Source organism: Pleurodeles waltl, chromosome 11 (genome assembly GCF_031143425.1).
Source record: "Pleurodeles waltl isolate 20211129_DDA chromosome 11, aPleWal1.hap1.20221129, whole genome shotgun sequence".
Classification (NCBI taxonomy): domain Eukaryota; kingdom Metazoa; phylum Chordata; class Amphibia; order Caudata; family Salamandridae; genus Pleurodeles; species Pleurodeles waltl.
Genome location: NC_090450.1, coordinates 98124148 through 98143499, shown reverse-complemented (window position 1 = coordinate 98143499; position 19352 = coordinate 98124148). Strand labels below are relative to the sequence as shown.

The 19352-nt window shown below is 48.4% G+C and overlaps 1 protein-coding gene across 2 annotated transcripts in view; it reads left to right on the top strand.

The window, feature by feature from the left end:
• LOC138266574 (uncharacterized) overlaps nucleotides 1-19352 on the top strand; it is a 91026-nt gene that overhangs the window by 65159 nt on the left and 6515 nt on the right. For both annotated transcript variants that reach the window (XM_069215421.1, XM_069215420.1), the window contains one exon: nucleotides 14961-15103. In XM_069215421.1, the coding sequence (XP_069071522.1) occupies nucleotides 14961-15103 (143 nt within the window). The remainder of the gene's footprint in view (nucleotides 1-14960; nucleotides 15104-19352) is intronic.

Sequence of the window (19352 nt, the reverse complement as noted above, 5' to 3'; positions counted from 1 at the left end):
CCCCTATCTTCACAACCCTACACCTATCTTTCTCCCTAATCTCCTAAACCTCCTAACACTCTCCCCCCTCCACCCTTAAACCCCCCTTCCCCAGCTCTTCTCACTCTACCTGTCCCCCCCTCCCTCGCGCTTTCCCGCCGCGACCTCCTGCACGCCCCCGCCCCCCAGCTCCCATTCGCCCCCAGCTGACCCCTCCCCCCCCCTCCTACCTCATATGGCGGCCGCTGCGCGACAGTGGTAGCGACCCTTGACCCATGGGTAGGTCGCTCCCCCTGCCGCTGCAGCTCCTCCAGGTTCCTGAGTTCCTGAGACCCACCCCACAGTAAGTACCCCCCACCTCCCAGCCCCTCGTTCTGCCCCGCGCTACTCACCCTCTCTCCTGCTCCTGCTTCTTTTCCTCTTTTCTTCTTCTCTGTTCTTCCTCCTCTCTCCTCGTCTGTATTCTTCTTCTGTACTCCTCTTCTCCCCGTCTTCTCTCCTCTTCTCTTCTTCCTCATCTTCTGCTGTGGTCTTCTGCACTCTGTTTCTTCGTTTTTTGTATCTTCCTCCGTGTTCTTCTGTGTTCTTCTGTGTTCCTCTGTCTTCTTCTGTCTTCCTCTGTGTTCTTCTGTCTTCCTCGGTGTTCTTCTGTCTTCCTCTGTGTTCTTCTGTATTCTTCTCTGTTCTTCTGTCTTCCTCTGTGTTCTTCTGTCTTCCTCAGTGTTCTTCTTTCTTCCTCTGTGTTCTTCTGTCTTCCTCTGTGTTCTTCTGTATTCTTCTCTGTTCTTCTGTCTTCCTCGGTGTTCTTCTGTATTCCTCTCTGTTCTTCTGTGTTCTTCTGTATTTCTTCTGTTCTTCCGGTCTTCTGCTCTTCCGGTCTTCAGTCCTTCCGGTCTTCTGTTCTTCTTTACTTCTGTTCTTCTTTTCTTCTGTTCTTCTGTTCTTCTTGTCTTCTTGTCTTCTGCCTTCGGCTCTTCTGCCTCCACCGTCCTCTTCTCCCCGCGCCTGCCCTCCTGCTCCTGCCTCATCCCCCTCCCCCACTCGCATCCCCCCCCTCTATCTCCCCTATCTAACCCGTTCACTTTCTACCTCCCTCACTCCTCCTATCTACCTATCTCTCCATCTCTCTATCCCACTATCCAACTCCCTCACTCTCCACCTCCTCCTATCTTCCTATCTCTCTATCTTTTTCCCTATCTATCGATTTCTCTATCTACCTTTTCTCTCTACCTATTTCTCTATCTCTCCCCCCCTCCCGCCACCCCCTCTATTACCTATCTTCCTATCCCCTCACTCTACCTCTCACCCTCACCCACCTCTACAACCCCCCCTCCCCTATCTTCACAACCCTACACCTATCTTTCTCCCTAATCTCCTAAACCTCCTAACACTCTCCCCCCTCCACCCTTAAACCCCCCTCCCCCAGCTCTTCTCACTCTACCTGTCCCCCCCTCCCTCGCGCTTTCCCGCCGCGACCTCCTGCACGCCCCCGCCCCCCAGCTCCCATTCGCCCCAGCTGACCCCTCCCCCCCCTCCTACCTCATATGGCGGCCACTGCGCGACAGTGGTAGCGACCCTTGACCCAAGGGTAGGTCGCTCCCCCTGCCGCTGCAGCTCCTCCAGGTTCCTGAGTTCCTGAGACCCACCCCACAGTAAGTACCCCCCACCTCCCAGCCCCTCGTTCTGCCCCGCGCTACTCACCCTCTCTCCTGCTTCTTTTCCTCTTTTCTTCTTCTCTGTTCTTCCTCCTCTCTCCTCATCTGTATTCTTCTTCTGTACTCCTCTTCTCCCCGTCTTCTCTCCTCTTCTCTTCTTCCTCATCTTCTGCTGTGGTCTTCTGCACTCTGTTTCTTCGTTTTTTGTATCTTCCTCCGTGTTCTTCTGTGTTCTTCTGTGTTCCTCTGTCTTCCTCTGTGTTCTTCTGTCTTCCTCGGTGTTCTTCTGTCTTCCTCTGTGTTCTTCTGTATTCTTCTCTGTTCTTCTGTCTTCCTCTGTGTTCTTCTGTCTTCCTCTGTGTTCTTCTGTATTCTACTCTGTTCTTCTGTCTTCCTCTGTGTTCTTCTGTATTCCTCTCTGTTCTTCTGTGTTTCTTCTATTCTTCCGGTCTTCTGCTCTTCCGGTCTTCAGTCCTTGTGGTCTTCTGCTCTTCTGTTCTTCTTTTCTTCTGTTCTTCTTTTCTTCTGTTCTTCTGTTCTTCTTGTCTTCTTGTCTTCTGCCTTCGGCTCTTCTGCCTCCTCCGTCCTCTTCTCCCCGCGCCTGCCCTCCTGCTCCTGCCTCATTCCCCTCCCCCACTCGCATCCCCCCCCTCTATCTCCCCTATCTAACCCGTTCACTTTCTACCTCCCTCACTCCTCCTATCTACCTATCTCTCCATCTCTCTATCCCACTATCCAACTCCCTCACTTTCCACCTCCTCCTATCTTCCTATCTCTCTATCTTTTTCCCTATCTATCGATTTCTCTATCTACCTTTTCTCTCTACCTATTTCTCTATCTCTCCCCCCCTCCTGCCACCCCCTCTATTACCTATCTTCCTATCCCCTCACTCTACCTCTCACCCTCACCCACCTCTACAACCCCCCCTCCCCTATCTTCACAACCCTACACCTATCTTTCTCCCTAATCTCCTAAACCTCCTAACACTCTCCCCCCCTCCACCCTTAAACCCCCCTCCCCCAGCTCTTCGCACTCTACCTGTCCCCCCCCCTCCCTCGCACTTTCCCGCCGCGACCTCCTGCACGCCCCCGCCCCCCAGCTCCCATTCGCCCCCAGCTGACCCCTCCCCCCCCTCCTACCTCATATGGCGGCCGCTGCGCGACAGTGGTAGCGACCCTTGACCCAAGGGTAGGTCGCTCCCCCTGCCGCTGCAGCTCCTCCAGGTTCCTGAGTTCCTGAGACCCACCCCACAGTAAGTACCCCCCACCTCCCAGCCCCTCGTTCTGCCCTGCGCTACTCACCCTCTCTCCTGCTCCTGCTTCTTTTCCTCTTTTCTTCTTCTCTGTTCTTCCTCCTCTCTCCTCGTCTGTATTCTTCTTCTGTACTCCTCTTCTCCCCGTCTTCTCTCCTCTTCTCTTCTTCCTCATCTTCTGCTGTGGTCTTCTGCACTCTGTTTCTTCTTGTTTTTGTATCTTCCTCCGTGTTCTTCTGTGTTCTTCTGTGTTCCTCTGTCTTCTTCTGTCTTCCTCTGTGTTCTTCTGTCTTCCTCGGTGTTCTTCTGTCTTCCTCTGTGTTCTTCTGTATTCTTCTCTGTTCTTCTGTCTTCCTCTGTGTTCTTCTGTCTTCCTCGGTGTTCTTCTTTCTTCCTCTGTGTTCTTCTGTCTTCCTCTGTGTTCTTCTGTATTCTTCTCTGTTCTTCTGTCTTCCTCGGTGTTCTTCTGTATTCCTCTCTGTTCTTCTGTGTTCTTCTGTGTTTCTTCTGTTCTTCCGGTCTTCTGCTCTTCCGGTCTTCAGTCCTTCCGGTCTTCTGTTTTTCTGTTCTTCTTTTCTTCTGTTCTTCTTTTCTTCTGTTCTTCTGTTCTTCTTGTCTTCTTGTCTTCTGCCTTCGGCTCTTCTGCCTCCTCCGTCCTCTTCTCCCCGCGCCTGCCCTCCTGCTCCTGCCTCATCCCCCTCCCCCACTCGCATCCCCCCCCTCTATCTCCCCTATCTAACCCGTTCACTTTCTACCTCCCTCACTCCTCCTATCTACCTATCTCTCCATCTCTCTATCCCACTATCCAACTCCCTCACTCTCCACCTCCTCCTATCTTCCTATCTCTCTATCTTTTTCCCTATCTATCGATTTCTCTATCTACCTTTTCTCTCTACCTATTTCTCTATCTCTCCCCCCTCCCGCCACCCCCTCTATTACCTATCTTCCTATCCCCTCACTCTACCTCTCACCCTCACCCACCTCTACAACCCCCCCTCCCCTATCTTCACAACCCTACACCTATCTTTCTCCCTAATCTCCTAAACCTCCTAACACTCTCCCCCCTCCACCCTTAAACCCCCCTCTCCCAGCTCTTCTCACTCTACCTGTCCCCCCCCCTCCCTCGCGCTTTCCCGCCGCGACCTCCTGCACGCCCCGCCCTCCAGCTCCCATTCGCCCCCAGCTGACCCCTCCCCGCCCCTCCTACCTCATATGGCGGCCGCTGCGCGACAGTGGTAGCGACCCTTGACCCAAGGGTAGGTCGCTGCCGCTGCAGCTCCTCCAGGTTCCTGAGTTCCTGAGACCCACCCCACAGTAAGTACCCCCCACCTCCCAGACCCTCGTTCTGCCCCGCGCTACTCACCCTCTCTCCTGCTTCTTTTCCTCTTTTGTTCTTCTCTGTTCTTCCTCCTCTCTCCTCGTCTGTATTCTTCTTCTGTACTCCTCTTCTCCCCGTCTTCTCTCCTCTTCTCTTCTTCCTCATCTTCTGCTGTGGTCTTCTGCACTCTGTTTCTTCGTTTTTTGTATCTTCCTCCGTGTTCTTCTGTGTTCTTCTGTGTTCCTCTGTCTTCTTCTGTCTTCCTCTGTGTTCTTCTGTCTTCCTCGGTGTTCTTCTGTCTTCCTCTGTGTTCTTCTGTATTCTTCTCTGTTCTTCTGTCTTCCTCTGTGTTCTTCTGTCTTCCTCGGTGTTCTTCTTTCTTCCTCTGTGTTCTTCTGTCTTCCTCTGTGTTCTTCTGTATTCTTCTCTGTTCTTCTGTCTTCCTCGGTGTTCTTCTGTATTCCTCTCTGTTCTTCTGTGTTCTTCTGTGTTTCTTCTGTTCTTCCGGTCTTCTGCTCTTCCGGTCTTCAGTCCTTCCGGTCTTCTGCTCTTCTGTTCTTCTTTTCTTCTGTTCTTCTGTTCTTCTTGTCTTCTTGTCTTCTGCCTTCGGCTCTTCTGCCTCCTCCGTCCTCTTCTACCCGCGCCTGCCCTCCTGCTCCTGCCTCATCCCCCTCCCCCACTCGCATCCCCCCCCTCTATCTCCCCTATCTAACCCGTTCACTTTCTACCTCCCTCACTCCTCCTATCTACCTATCTCTCCATCTCTCTATCCCACTATCCAAATCCCTCACTCTCCACCTCCTCCTATCTTCCTATCTCTCTATCTTTTTCCCTATCTATCGATTTCTCTATCTACCTTTTCTCTCTACCTATTTCTCTATCTCTCCCCCCCTCCCGCCACCCCCCTCTATTACCTATCTTCCTATCCCCTCACTCTACCTCTCACCCTCACCCACCTCTACAACCCCCCCTCCCCTATCTTCACAACCCTACACCTATCTTTCTTCCTAATCTCCTAAACCTCCTAACACTCTCCCCCCTCCACCCTTAAACTCCCCTCCCCCAGCTCTTCTCACTCTACCTGTCCCCCCCCTCCCTCGCGCTTTCCCGCCGCGACCTCCTGCACTCCCCCGCCCCCCAGTTCCCATTCGCACCCAGCTGACCCCTCCCCCCCCTCCTACCTCATATGGCGGCCGCTGCACGTCCGCGCCGCTGGCGCGCCGGAGGCGCGCCAGAGGCAAGCCCGTCTGCGCCCGTCCGCGCCTGGCCCGCGCCCAGCGCCATGACCCCTGGTCCCCAGCTCTCCCAAGCCCCGATGATCCGCTACGACCCCACCACCCTCCATGCCCTCAACCCAGGACGCTCCAACACCTGCTTCCAAGCTCACCCCAAACGCACCCATGGACCCTTCGCCTGCAACTCCTGCAAACGCATCTTCCACCACGCAACAACTACGACCACAAGCCCACGGGCCATCAACCACCTCAAGTGCATCCTAGTCAACGCTCGCTCCGTTCACAAACACGCCGTTGAACTCTGGGACCTCCTAGACTCCACAGCACCGGACGTCGCCTTCATCACGGAGACCTGGATGAACGCCTCCTCTGCTCCAGACATCGCCACCGCCATCCCCGAAGGCTACAAGATCTCCAGGAAAGACCGCACCAACCAAGTAGGAGGAGGTATCGCCATCGTCTTCAAAGACTCCATCAGCGTCACCACCTCCACTGAAGACTCCCCTCTCGCCGCTGAACACCTGCATTTTCAGATTTGCACCGACCCGAGGACCACCCTCAGAGGATCCCTCGTCTACCGTCCTCCCGGACCTCGCGCCCCTTTCAGCGACGCCATCGGCGACTTCATCTCCCCGCACGCCCTCGCCTCACCGGACTACATCCTCCTAGGCGACCTCAAATTCCATCTGGAACAAAACAACGACCCCAACACCACCACCCTGCTCGACAACCTCGCCAACCTCGGCCTCAAACAACTGGTGAACACTGCCACCCACATCGCCGGACACACACTCGACCCTATCTTCTCCGCCAGCAAACACGTCTTCTTCAGCCACGCCTCCGCCCTTCATTGGACCGACCACAGCTGCGTCCAATTCACATTCCGACGCGAGACCCGCCACCTCCGCACTCAACCCATCCCTCGCCGACAGTGGAACAAGATCCCTGAAGAGCAACTCTTCTCCGCACTCGCCGCCAACCAACCCACCCTCACCACCGACCCCAACGACGCAGCCCTCAACCTCACAAACTGGATCTCCAACTGCGCAGACAACCTTGCTCCCCTCAAACGCTCGCAGCGACAGAACAACACCAAGAAACCCCTCTGGTTCTCTGACACCCTCAAAGAATCAAAGAAAACTTGTCACGCACTTGAGAAAGCCTGGCGCAAGGACCGCACCGCTGACAACATGACCGCCCTCAAGAACGCTACCCGCGAACACCACCACCTGATCCGCGCTGCCAAAAGGAATTTTTTCACCGATAGACTGGACAAAAACAGCCACAACAGCAGAGAACTCTTCAGCATCGTCAAGGAGTTCTCCAACCCCAGCGCCAACGCCAACGCCATCACGCCCTCACAGGATCTATGCGAATCCCTCGCCACTTTCTTCCATCGCAAGATCAGCGACCTCCACAACAGCTTCGGACACCAGACCCAACCAAACACCACCGAACCCGCATCCCCGACCATCACCCTCAACAACTGGACCCACATCAGCACGGAAGAAACCAAATCCATCATGAACTCTATCCACTCCGGTGCCCCTTCGGACCCCTGCCCGCACTTCATCTTTAACAAAGCCGACGACATCATCGCCCCGCACCTCCAGACTGTCATCAACTCTTCTTTTTCTTCTGCTACCTTCCCCGAATGCTGGAAACACGCCGAAGTCAACGCCCTACTAAAGAAACCTACGGCTGACCCGGGCGACCTGAAAAACTTCCGCCCCATCTCCCTTCTGCCTTTCCCAGCCAAAGTAATAGAGAAGACCGTCAACAAACAGCTGACCACCTTCCTGGAAGACAACAACCTGCTCGACCCCTCACAGACCGGATTCCGAACCAACCACAGCACTGAAACCGCCCTCATCTCAGTCACAGACGACATCAGAACCCTGATGGACAACGGTGAAACAGTCGCCCTCATTCTTCTCGACCTCTCGGCTGCCTTTGACACCGTCTGTCACCGCACCCTAATCACCCGCCTCTGCTCCACCGGGATCCAAGACCAGGCCCTGGACTGGATCGCCTCCTTCCTCGCAAACCGCTCCCAAAGAGTCTACCTCCCTCCGTTTCGCTCAGAACCCACTGAGATCATCTGCGGCGTACCTCAAGGCTCATCACTCAGCCCGACACTCTTCAATGTCTACATGAGCCCCCTCGCCATCATCGTACGCAAGCACGACATCATCATCACCTCCTACGCCGACAACACCCAACTTATACTCTCCCTCACCAAGGACCCCGCCAGCGCCAAGACCAACCTACAAGAGGGTATGAAGGACGTCGCAGATTGGATGAGGCTCAGCCGCCTAAAGCTGAACTCTGAAAAAATGGAAGTCCTCATCCTCGGCAACACCCCGTCCGCCTGGGACGACTCCTGGTGGCCCACGGCCCTCGGCACCGCACCGACCCCCGCAGACCACGCCCGCAACCTCGGCTTCATCTTGGACCCTCTTCTCACCATGACCAAGCAAGTCAACGCCGTGTCCTCCGCCTGCTTCCTCACCCTCCGCATGCTCCGCAAGATCTTCCGCTGGATCCCCGCCGACACCAGAAAAACCGTGACCCACGCCCTCGTCACGAGCCGCCTGGACTACGGCAACACCCTCTACGCCGGGACCACAGCCAAACTCCAAAATCGCCTACAACACATTCAAAACGCCTCGGCCCGCCTCATCCTCGACATACCCCGCAGCAGCCACATCTCCGCACACCTGAGACACCTGCATTGGCTCCCAGTCAGCAAAAGGATCACCTTCCGACTTCTCACCCACGCACACAAAGCCCTCCACGACAAGGGACAGGAATACCTCAACAGACGCCTCAACTTCTACGTCCCCACCCGCCCCCTCCGCTCCTCTGGCCTCGCACTCGCCGCCGTCCCTCGCATCCGACGCTCCACAGCGGGTGGGAGATCTTTCTCCTTCCTGGCGGCCAAGACCTGGAACTCCCTCCCCACCAGCCTCAGGACCACCCAGGACCACTCCGCTTTCCGGAGACTCCTAAAGACCTGGCTGTTCGAGCAGCGATAACCACCCCCTTTGTCCCTAGCGCCTTGAGACCCGCACGGGTGAGTAGCGCGCTTTATAATTGCTAATGATTTGATTTGATTTGATTTGTCAGCGTTATTCTAAGTGCCTGCATCTTAGTATAAAGCTGTTTTGTGCATACATATAGTCTACATAGTATAGTCACTAGCGTAACACAAACAATCAATAACCAAATTAGCTGTTGTAACACTATATTTAGCGTCTTCATAGCTCCTAGTGCCCAGCCTAAGAAGATGTCATACCAGTGATGCTCAGTTATTTGCTGGATGCATGAAGCAGTGTGCATAAGCTGTTTAGCGTTTATGGTCATCAGTATGGCTGTATCGTTGGTGTATTTAGCTGTCATATCAAATTTAACAAAGGTAACTTGTGCGTAGTGCCTGATTGCCTCTGATCTGGGTAGCTTAACAACAAGCGAGATGTTCGACTCTAACTGCGCACACATTTGCGTCTTTAATGTGGTTATGGTGAACTTAGTCGGTCGGTACAAGATGTGAGTGCTTATGTCAATAATGCTGGTAATATTGCACATACACATTACTTGCTCTCCGGTGGTTTGTATAAGTCCGTTAATAAGTAAGGGATGATTAATGACATAACATATGCTCTCTGTCCCTATCTGATATAAACTGTGCCATTTAATAGGATAAGGTAACCATTCACATTCTCCCGGTATTGTGTGTAGACATCGATCTAGCACCCGTCCAGTGCGGGTACATACCCACCCCTTAGACCAATCTGCACATCTAGTGGGATCTACAGTGTGATTTATTTAATCAATCCACTTTTTGTCAGTGTGAGGTATCCACCATTCGTTTACTTATCACTACGGGGAGCAATATGAAGGGGCACCATATGTCAGGAGGAATATCACTTCTTGCTATATCAAAAAGAGCATAACACATTTCTTCCTCACAGTGAAACTGTATGGGCTTTACCCATATTTCTTCAGGCAAATGCAATTGTTGTTTCCAATATTCACCCTGAAGCTGTCCCCATTCTGCTTTAAGGTCTGCAAACTGTTGATTAACAATGCTTTGCCATAGTATGCACTGGATGCCCTTAGTCACTGTTTGTGTGTTTTGAAAGGTTTTTCCGAATTGTTCATAAGTGATATTATGTAATTGCCAATCGCGATACAACCCACGCAGGACTTTCCATACTTCTTGTGAGTGTGTGGGTCCCCATTGAGAAATTACTTTTATGGCCTCTCCTGTACTATATCCTGTAGAAGATAGCTTATTCCTAATGGCTTCAACATCAAAAGAATTCAGGGCCCCTACCCCGATTCCGGTGGCCCCAGCTATCAAGGACCCTAGATCTCTTCTAATGCGTAACTTTGGCAAGGGCCATAACTGTGGTGTCCATGGTGCACATAATGGATCATACTTTGAGACATTCCCCTTGGCAATATTTATCTGTAACATAATACGATTAATTATGCTTGCATGCAGAGCTTGCTTACATCCTATACTATATCAAACTATAGAAACGTTGCTTAAGTTGCTAACCATGCGTCTTTCGGTTTCATAAAACATGAAGGCTGGTGGTTTGGAGTATCAAACTCCTTTGGTTCCATTGTTCATTGTAACAACCACCATGTGTCCTGGTATCACAATATTTACATATCATGTTTAGCATATAGCTCAAAGCCTGTACTGTTGCTGGCATCCCCTGCAACTCGTTCAGTCCATTGGCATGTCGGATTTGCTGTCCAGTTACCTTCCAGGTCACAGCTTTGGCAGCCATCCACTTGCCTCTAGGTACCTCCACGTTGCAAAGTGAAACATTTCCCTGGTCATCAGTTACGTTAGCGGCTTGAGGTGCACAAGTGACATGAAGGTCCGTAACGACATTCTCTGCTATCATCAACGCAGATGTTATCGTTTATGACCGTGGGGTAAGTCTCACTGCAGGTACAAATATAGGTACATTAGAGTTATTTAAAAGTACAATATACGTACTCCCCACCCCTTGACTCAATAGCTCTCCTGCCTCTGGCTTTTTCCCTGGATGGTTCACCCATACTTTTCTTCCTGTGCTTCCAAATCCTCCCTCAGCTCTCTGGGTGTTATCGGGGGGGGCAGATCTTTCTTCAATATGGGGGGTGTACGCTTGTTCACAAATCACTTGTGCAAGTCTGTCATGTGCTGATAACTTTTTTTAGTTGTTCTTTCACCAATCCGTCATATCTCCGAATCATGCCTGCAGCTTGTGGATAATAACCAAAGTGCACAATCCACCAAATTCCCTGTTCCTGCGCCCAGCCCTGCACTGTTTTCCCTGAAAAGTGTGTGCCCCTATCTGTTTGGATCTCATCAGGTGCCCCATGATGTTTTATCAGGTAGTTTAGCCCTCGCAAAGTGGACTTTATGATCTGCAGACTTACAGGGCAAACCCAACATAATGCCAGAGTAGGTGTTCACCATGGTCAATACATAGCTTTTCCCCCCATTCTTTTGGTAGCGGCCCGATATAGTCCAATTGCCACAACATAGCAGCTGCAGTTCCTCTCCTGATATGGCCGCTAGGCTTCTTTTGCAGGGGCATTTGTCTAATCTGGTTGCATATGGGGCACTCCTTTACTGCTTGTTGCACTTGTTCTTTAGTAACTGGAATTTGTCGTTGCAGTGCCCATGCATAAGTGCTATTCTCTCCTAGATGTCCGGATGTTACATAGGCCCTGTTTGTTAAAGCAGCTTCAGCTTCCTCCTTGATGACCACCGTTCGCGTTTTGGCCATTTGATCTGCGGTGTTGTTGAATAGAGATGCAAGTTAGGTATCTGATGGCAATGGGCATCCACATGTCCCACATAGATTTGACATTTTTGCCCTTTCTCCCACATCTCTTCCCATAGCTGCTCGCCTCCCGAAATGGGGGTGCCTTTAATTTTCTATCCATCCTTGCGCCAAGTCGGGGCCCAACTTACTAGTCCTTGGTAAGTGGCCCGACTGTTAGTGTACACAAATGTTTTCTCTCCGATGGGGGCTTGATCAATCACTGCTGCTACCCCCAGTTCTGCAAGCTGGCTTGATTCATTATCCCCTCCTCGCAGCAACATCATTTCTGTAGCAGGCTGGAATGCGACTGTTTGCCATTGTCTTTTTCCTTGATAGTACCGGGCGGTACCATCTGTGAACCATGCATTTTGCTTTTCTTCTTCGGTGAGTCGTTCAAAAGGCGGGGCTGTCTTAAATGATGAGGATTCCATTTCAGAGGGCTCTGGCGCAAGGGCCATTGCCTGCAAGTCCACTGCCCCTAGCTTACCTTCTTGTAACTTCAACACTCCTGCTGGTCCCGGTTTTGCCCTCTGCTGCAGATACCATTTCCACTTCACGATGGCAAACTCCTGCGCTCTGCCTACTTTATTGCCAACCCCTCCTTCTCTTGTCCAACCTAGTAAGGGTACCCATGTTTTTAAGGTGACCGGCCGATCATCAGTTATGCGTTCTGTTTCCACTAAGGCCCAATCTTGTGGCACCCTCTTTTTTCCCTGCCTCTGCCATAGGCTCCACATCACTACATCATCTACATCATCCTGTACTATCATTTCCAGCTCAAACGGGTCTCCTTCTGTGATGGGACCTAACGTAAAAGGATTCTGTAATGCATCTTTTGCTCCAGTGTCCCACAATCTCACCAACCATTTAAACAAAGGCTCTGCAGGCATCTGCCTAAACATACGGGTTATCTCCAACAACTCACTCTGCGTATAATCTCTTACCAAATGAGAATTCTGAATTTGCCCACCATTCACTCCCTTTTCACCTTCAATTTCACCTACACGTCCTTCTCCACTTTCAACTCCACCTAGTTCTGTTACACGTACTTCCACCTCATCCTCCCAATTCCAGTCATCATTGTCTGAGACTGTTCCATCCCAATTTTCTTTGCGTACCAATGCCCTCACTTGCACAGTTGAGGGTATTTTAGGCTTCTGCCTACTCTTCTGTTTGTGTACCAGTGCCCTCACTTGCACAGTTGAAGGCATTTTAGGCTTCTGCCTACTTTTCTGTTTGCGTACCAGTGCCCTCACTTGCACAGTTGAGGGCATTTTAGGATTCTGCCTACTCTTCTGTTTTGCCACTCGTGCTTCTAATGCGGTGCACCTTGCCTCCATTTGATCACCCCGAGTCACTGCACTTTCTATGGTCTCTTTCATAAGTACCTGCCTTTTCTGCAAGGCTGCAACCTCATCCCGCAGTTTTCTTATCTCTGCATCTTGTGTTAATGTTTTCCTGTATACCGCACGGAGCACAGACAGGAAAAGCCATCCCACTTGCCCTGCTGCTTTCAGCTCCAGCTTCGCCCCTCTTAGCTTCACACTCTCAATCGCATCTTCCACTAAGAGAGGAGTCACTTTCTCATTTAATGCCTCCCATAACACCGGCGCTGCCCACCGGTTCAGGAGTCCTGCCATACCAGAGAACGGGTCAGTTGCTAACTACCCGGGAATGGATCTGGCTTCTGCCCCATGCTGCCTTCCGCTCTCTGCCTCACTTGTCTTACGTCCCCAAAAAGGCATTATTGACTTATACCCCACTTCTGGTACCAAAATGTCTTATCCAGGTGACTGGTTGACACCTGTTCGGTATAAGTCAATAAGGACGCTCAATGAAGGACCACGCGCCAATTATGAATACAATTTAGCTTTACTAGAATTTCAGGTAAATGTAGGCATTTAGCACATTAACAATAGTGGAATAAGAATAGCAATGAAAAGCATCTATTTATATATAAGTACACTACAAAGAGCATCTATGTATACATATGAGCAAAGAGTTCATTGACAGATATAAGCTTGGAATAACTGTATACCAAAATGTGTTACACTACGATGTTCAGGAAGTAAAATATAAACGAGTTGAATACTTCAGATAAGCTTTGAGTTACTGCACACCAAAATGCATGTTTCAATTACTGCAGCAGGCTCACATTACGATGTTCAAAAACCAAAATATAAATGAGCTGAATTCTTCAGATTAGCTTTGATTAACTGCATACCAAAATGCATGTTTCAATTACTGCAGCAAGCTCACACTACGATGTTCAAAAAGCAAAATATAAACAAGCTGAATACTTCAGATTATAAACACAGTGCAAGCATAATAATCAATCATAATAATAGAGCAGAGAAACAAAGGCCTTTCATCCCTGTGTGGAACTTAACTTAGTCCACAAAATGCTGGGAAGCCCTCTACCGCCTGCTTGGACCTCTCTCCCCCTCAAGCATCACGGTCTCTGAACAGCAAAACAGGGAGGCAGCGCTGGGCCATGGCAGCTTTCACAACCCCAGCTGCAAGCTTCAAATCCCTCACCAGCACTTCAGTGCTTAAATAACTTGAAGCTTGGATTCTATCTCTTGCTGGCATTTTCTGGCTATGTTATCAGCACTTGGCTGTTCTGCCCTTCCCCAGCCTTTGTTTTCATTCCATCTTCTCCCTGTACTCTCGTTCTCAAGGTTGAGACGGAGTCCTCTACACAAACAAGCTTGAAAATAATATCATGAACTTTTCCACGTTGTTCAGTGATTTCAGCAGCAATCACGCTCATCTACACTGCTCAAGCTAATTAACCCTTCGCGTCACAATGTCTTCCGCACCTTTCCCCTTTACTGATCACCAGCTCAGAGCCCAGATGCACTGTGGGAACTTCAACATAGGATAACACTTACTTTAGTTGTACGTCTTTACTTTAATATGCACCATTGTTGGTGCAACAATGCTGTGCATCTCCAGACGTGTATCAGGATTGCTGCCCTTAGTGTTGACAAGCACTGCATTTACCACAAGCACTGGGAAGCGCCTGTGGTCTGGGATGGTACAGATACCTGGGAAGACTGTGAGGAGCATTGCCAACACCCCAAGTTTCACTTATCTCTACTAATAGAGGGCACATAACCTAATAGAGGTTGTGTGCCCTCTCCTCCTTTTGTAACTGAATATTACTGTCTGGCCTGGAGTGGAAGCTAAGAAACAGGGACAGTGGGAGGAGAATGGATCCCTCACTGGACCTAGGAAGTCTAACATGGAATAAAGTCCATACCCTCCTACCTGAGTGGCTCCAGGCTCTTGTATGAGGACCCTGCCTCCCAGTTACAACACTTCAGTTTTTGGATTTCCTGGACTTCGAAGCACTGCTTTGCTATAGTGCCCAATACAACATGACACACAGACCTTGGATGAGTTGAGCAGTCTCTTACCAATAACCAGAGCTACCAGTAGTGCAGCAGGTGCAGTGGTACTGGGGCCCGGGATTGTGAGGGACCAATTGTACCTCAGTTATAGCCTTGTTTTGTTGCCAACCAAGGGATTGGGGGCATTTAATTGCTTGCATTAGGGTCTCTGGGACCTGTTTTCAGTCATGATTATTTCTTGCTGCAGCAAACAGAGAAAGATTGTTTTAGTGAGTAAATGCATTTAAAATTACATTTATCATTTATATACTTTTCCATTTACTTTTAGAATGTGAACCTTTCGTTTCAAGACCTGGGAGACCCTTATCAGCAAAAAAACATTTACGGCATACTTCGCAGATTAATTCGAGTGGAAAGACTTTGGCTTGTGGACAATTCTTTGACAGACTTAAGTGCCATACGATTGCCAAGGTAAGTTTAATAACTGTGTTTCCATAAAGCAGTCAAGGTATTTTCAATTATATTTGTTTTTAGCTCATCTACAAGAAATGCTGTACATAAGAAACAAACACTCAATACAGTAAATTGAAAGTTACGGGGCGACATTGAATATGTGGTCATTGTGTGCCATGAATAGGAGTCAAACCAGTAAATGACACATAACATGATATTCATCTTAAGTACCTAAAATATATACATCTTTTACAATAGAAAGTGTATGCACTAACCTATATCTGATTGGGTGTTGAGGTGGCCTGCATGACTGCAGTGAACCATTCTTGCTGCATCAGTGGGCGAGAGGTGGACTACTGCTTGCTGGCTGTGCCCTGTCAGGTCAACCTCTCCCAACACATCCCCTTGCCAGTGGCCGAGTCCCAAACGCTATACCATTACCTGTGTTGTAAGCTCTTTCTCTGCCACTGACAAAGTCCCTCTCTTCCACGCTGACCCCGCACTATCCCAAAGCAAGAGACTCCCTCACTCCTCGGCTGCCACCTCTTAAACCATCACCAACTCATGTGGCCATTCTGAGCCACAGTTTCCTGTGCTTTGTGAGTGGTGCATATCTCAACTGGAGACCAGCGCACAGTCAGCTTAACTACCCTGACGCCCCTTTGTGGTGACCTATAATACACTTTCATAAAAATAGCAAAAATGAACAACTAAAGAAGTGTTGATAATTGTTGATGGTTGTGAAAATAAATGTGATAATTGTAAAAAGTGGATGGAGTTGTTCATATTTGAAGATTTTGAGCTGCACAGAAAAGGAACTTATTCATCACTAGAATAAAGTGGCAACGTGACTTTGAAATAGTTCTATATTATGATTGAGCGAAATACTCATCCATTCATCACTACACAAAAAAATTCACCATTCTCCATACTTCAGGGTCTTAAAGCAGCTTCTGGTTCTTTCCGTGCAATAGGCGATGACTGACCCAAGACGTCTTTCCTCCCCATCTACATTCCCAGGTCTTTTCTACTGAAATGGTATCCAATTCCCTCCTGGGTGACCATGGTATGTTTCTTGAGGGGTGTACTTCTTGTCTTGTTGCTGTAGCTAGCTGCAAAGAAGTTTGATGTTCATCTGAAGATATGCTGCACAGGTGCATACTTATATATGAGGTTCCCAAGGAAAGTTGTCTTTGAAATAATCTCCAGCAGACTCTGTTCTTTTACTTTTCTTGTCTCGTTTACATCCTATTACCCATCCTTGAAGGACAAAAATAATCCACGGCCATCAGGGCAGTTTTTCCATCTCTGTTTCGCTTTCCACTGCAGAGGTCACCTGCTTTTCCTCACCTTTTGTGGCACAGTTTGCGGGTGCACATGGTCCCGAAGGAACCTAAAATTGCAGATCCAGTGCTAATCTAGGACCCCTTTTCATGTTCCTGAGATTGGAGAGAACACAACGTGTTGGACTGACCTATAGGGCAGTCAGGCAGTGCCCAGTGGGCTGGTCTGACAAGTCAGTGTGCTGGCTGTTTTTTTGGTTGTTTATGTTTTTTTTTTATGGTAGCTCGGTCTGGTTTTACTGTTGACTTGCCTGATATTAGAGCAAACATTTTATACAGCAAGCAGAAATCCATGCAGTCTTTGATACCTTGCAAAACACTCATAGAGTATGACTTAACAAGTTTAAAACGACCCCAATTTGCAAACATGGGCCACTTTTGTATGGTCTAATTCGCTAATGTTGGCCATTTTTACTTTGGTGGCTGGGTGCAAAAATTGAAATATTTGTTGAGAGGGTTGAGAACCCACCTCAAATAATAATCACAATTCTTGTTAGGGTAAACAACTAGTCACTAATTTAACCTGTGCTTAACCCTCTGGTAGCTTCGCACAAGGCAGTCTGGCTTAACCAAGAGGCAATGTGAAAAGTGTTTATGCATCACTCACACAGTAATAAAGTCAAAGCACAGCACAAAAAAAACAAAATCAATTTAGAAAAAAATACTGTAGTAGTTCAAATTTCACCAAAACAATAAAAATGCAATCAGTAGAACCACAGATGCAATTTTTTAAAGTTTGAATTAAAAATAGCTCCAAGAAGCTCTATGCGCCAAATGTGATTATCTGGTCTCATTAGACCACATCAAAGTCAAAAGACTGACTGCTAAGCAAAGCAAGTTGCATACAGGGATCATGTTCCTCCTGGTGGAAAGTTTAATTCTGACTTACGGCCTGATTTAGAACTCGGCTGATGGGTTACTCCATCACAATGGTGACGGATATCCCATCCGCCGAAATCTAAATCTCATAGAATTGTGTTCCTGTAGCTCAAAGAGGAGTTGAGACAACTGACGCTTGGAGTCAGTTCCGGGGTCCTGGGTTTAAGGCAAGTTTGTCTAGTCTTCTTTCAAAATTCAGAGAGCAGGGCAGTTCTTTGGATCATCACAGGTCGAGGAGTGACCAACATGGCAGAACCCTTCTTTCCCTTTTCAGAGCTCCAAAAGTTGTATCTATGATAATGGGCAAACCTTCCCATGTGGTCACTCCTAACAAGTTCTGGAGCTGCAAGGGGAGGCAGGTTTAGGAGTAAGCAATATTTGCCTTTGACAAGGTAGGCACTCTTTTAAGCTCAGAAAGAGGCTGGACATCACATTCAAGGCCATTCTGCTTAAGGAAGAAAAGCACCTTTCCACACTCAAGCCATTTGTTCACTGTCTAGGAGCAATACGCATCTCACCACGTCACTAGACACTGGCATGAAGGAACATTCGGCTTACGCATGAAAATGATAATGTTCTAAAAGTGTAATTTCCAAAATAGAAGTATAAAATCCGACTTTATCATTATGTTTAATTTTATATGTCTATTACAATAAGTCCTTGAATCATTTTTCTAGCTGATCCCAAAAACCAAATTAAGCATTTTAAGGTATTCTGATGTTACCAAGCATTTCTCTATGAGGGAGTGAGCCTTGGTACAGTGAAAAACAACCTCTGAGGTTTTTCACTGTCAGGCCATGTACAACTTTAAGCAACTTTAAATATACATGTCCTACTTTCTAAATAACATCTGTCCTAGCCTATGGGAATTTAGGGCCTTCCTTAGTAGTGACTTATAAGTATTAAAAATGACGGTTTAGGCCTGGTCAAAGATTTATTCCCCAAGGTCGTAATGCCAGTTTGAAACTACTAAACTCCAGCTGCAATGGCAGACCTATAGACATGATTTACAGTGCTATTCAAGGGGATGGCCGCAGATTGTGCGTACATTAAACAAAGATGGAACCACAGCAGTCAATACTACTCCAGTGTACTATAAATGGAATGAAGGAAGTCACAAAGATCTCAGTCCGATGCAGTCTTTCTTAATTGCCGAATGACATTATATTCATACAAAGATGCTAGATATCAACAGTTTCAATCAGATCAACCAATCCTTCCTTTGTCAAATAACGCATGAACGGCCAACATGTATTTCATCACAACATGTGACTTTTTCAAGGTAACAAGTAGTAAACTAGAGTATGGCAGCAGACCATTAGTGCCTAATCACTCAGGTTAAATAACTGTTCACATTGAACAAAGTCCTTTAAAATGCATCTTAGTGGGAAAGTAACCAAACATCCACTTAGTAATATTCCAAGGATGCAAGTCAAGTTGATAATCCAAAGCAGTAGTATGCCATGATCACAATATTGTACCACATACTAGGTACTTACAAGTAAATTAAAAGTGCCCATTGGGTATATGCTAATTGCATCATGTTTAAAATGGAGACCACTAACATTTTACCACTGGTTAGCTAGAGTAAAGTGCACAGAGTCCTATGGCCAACGAAAACGGGTTCAGCTAAAGAAAGTAAAGATCTGGAGGAATACCACAAACAGATGGTAATTTCCAACACTGAGCCTATTTTCTGTCATAGTACAACTCTGGAGACTACCAGAAACTAGCACACACATTAAATTAACCTTTCAGGTCAGGGTTAGATGGAAGCTCTTTCATGATCCAAGGTCACCCCTTGCCAAAGCCTCATGAAGCCGATGTCGGTGGGTATATTTTCTCTGGAGATTGGGCTCTGGATCAGGATTTTCAGCCTGTAAACCTAACCTCAGCATCTTTATACCTTTTTGAGACATGTTGTGTTGTTGTTCCCTAGTTAGCCACATAAGCTGAGGTATGTCCCTCCTAACCATAGGTGCTGAAAGTAAGGCTGCAGGGGGTGCCGGAGTTAAGAAGGTGAATAATAAGCAATAAAGATGCCC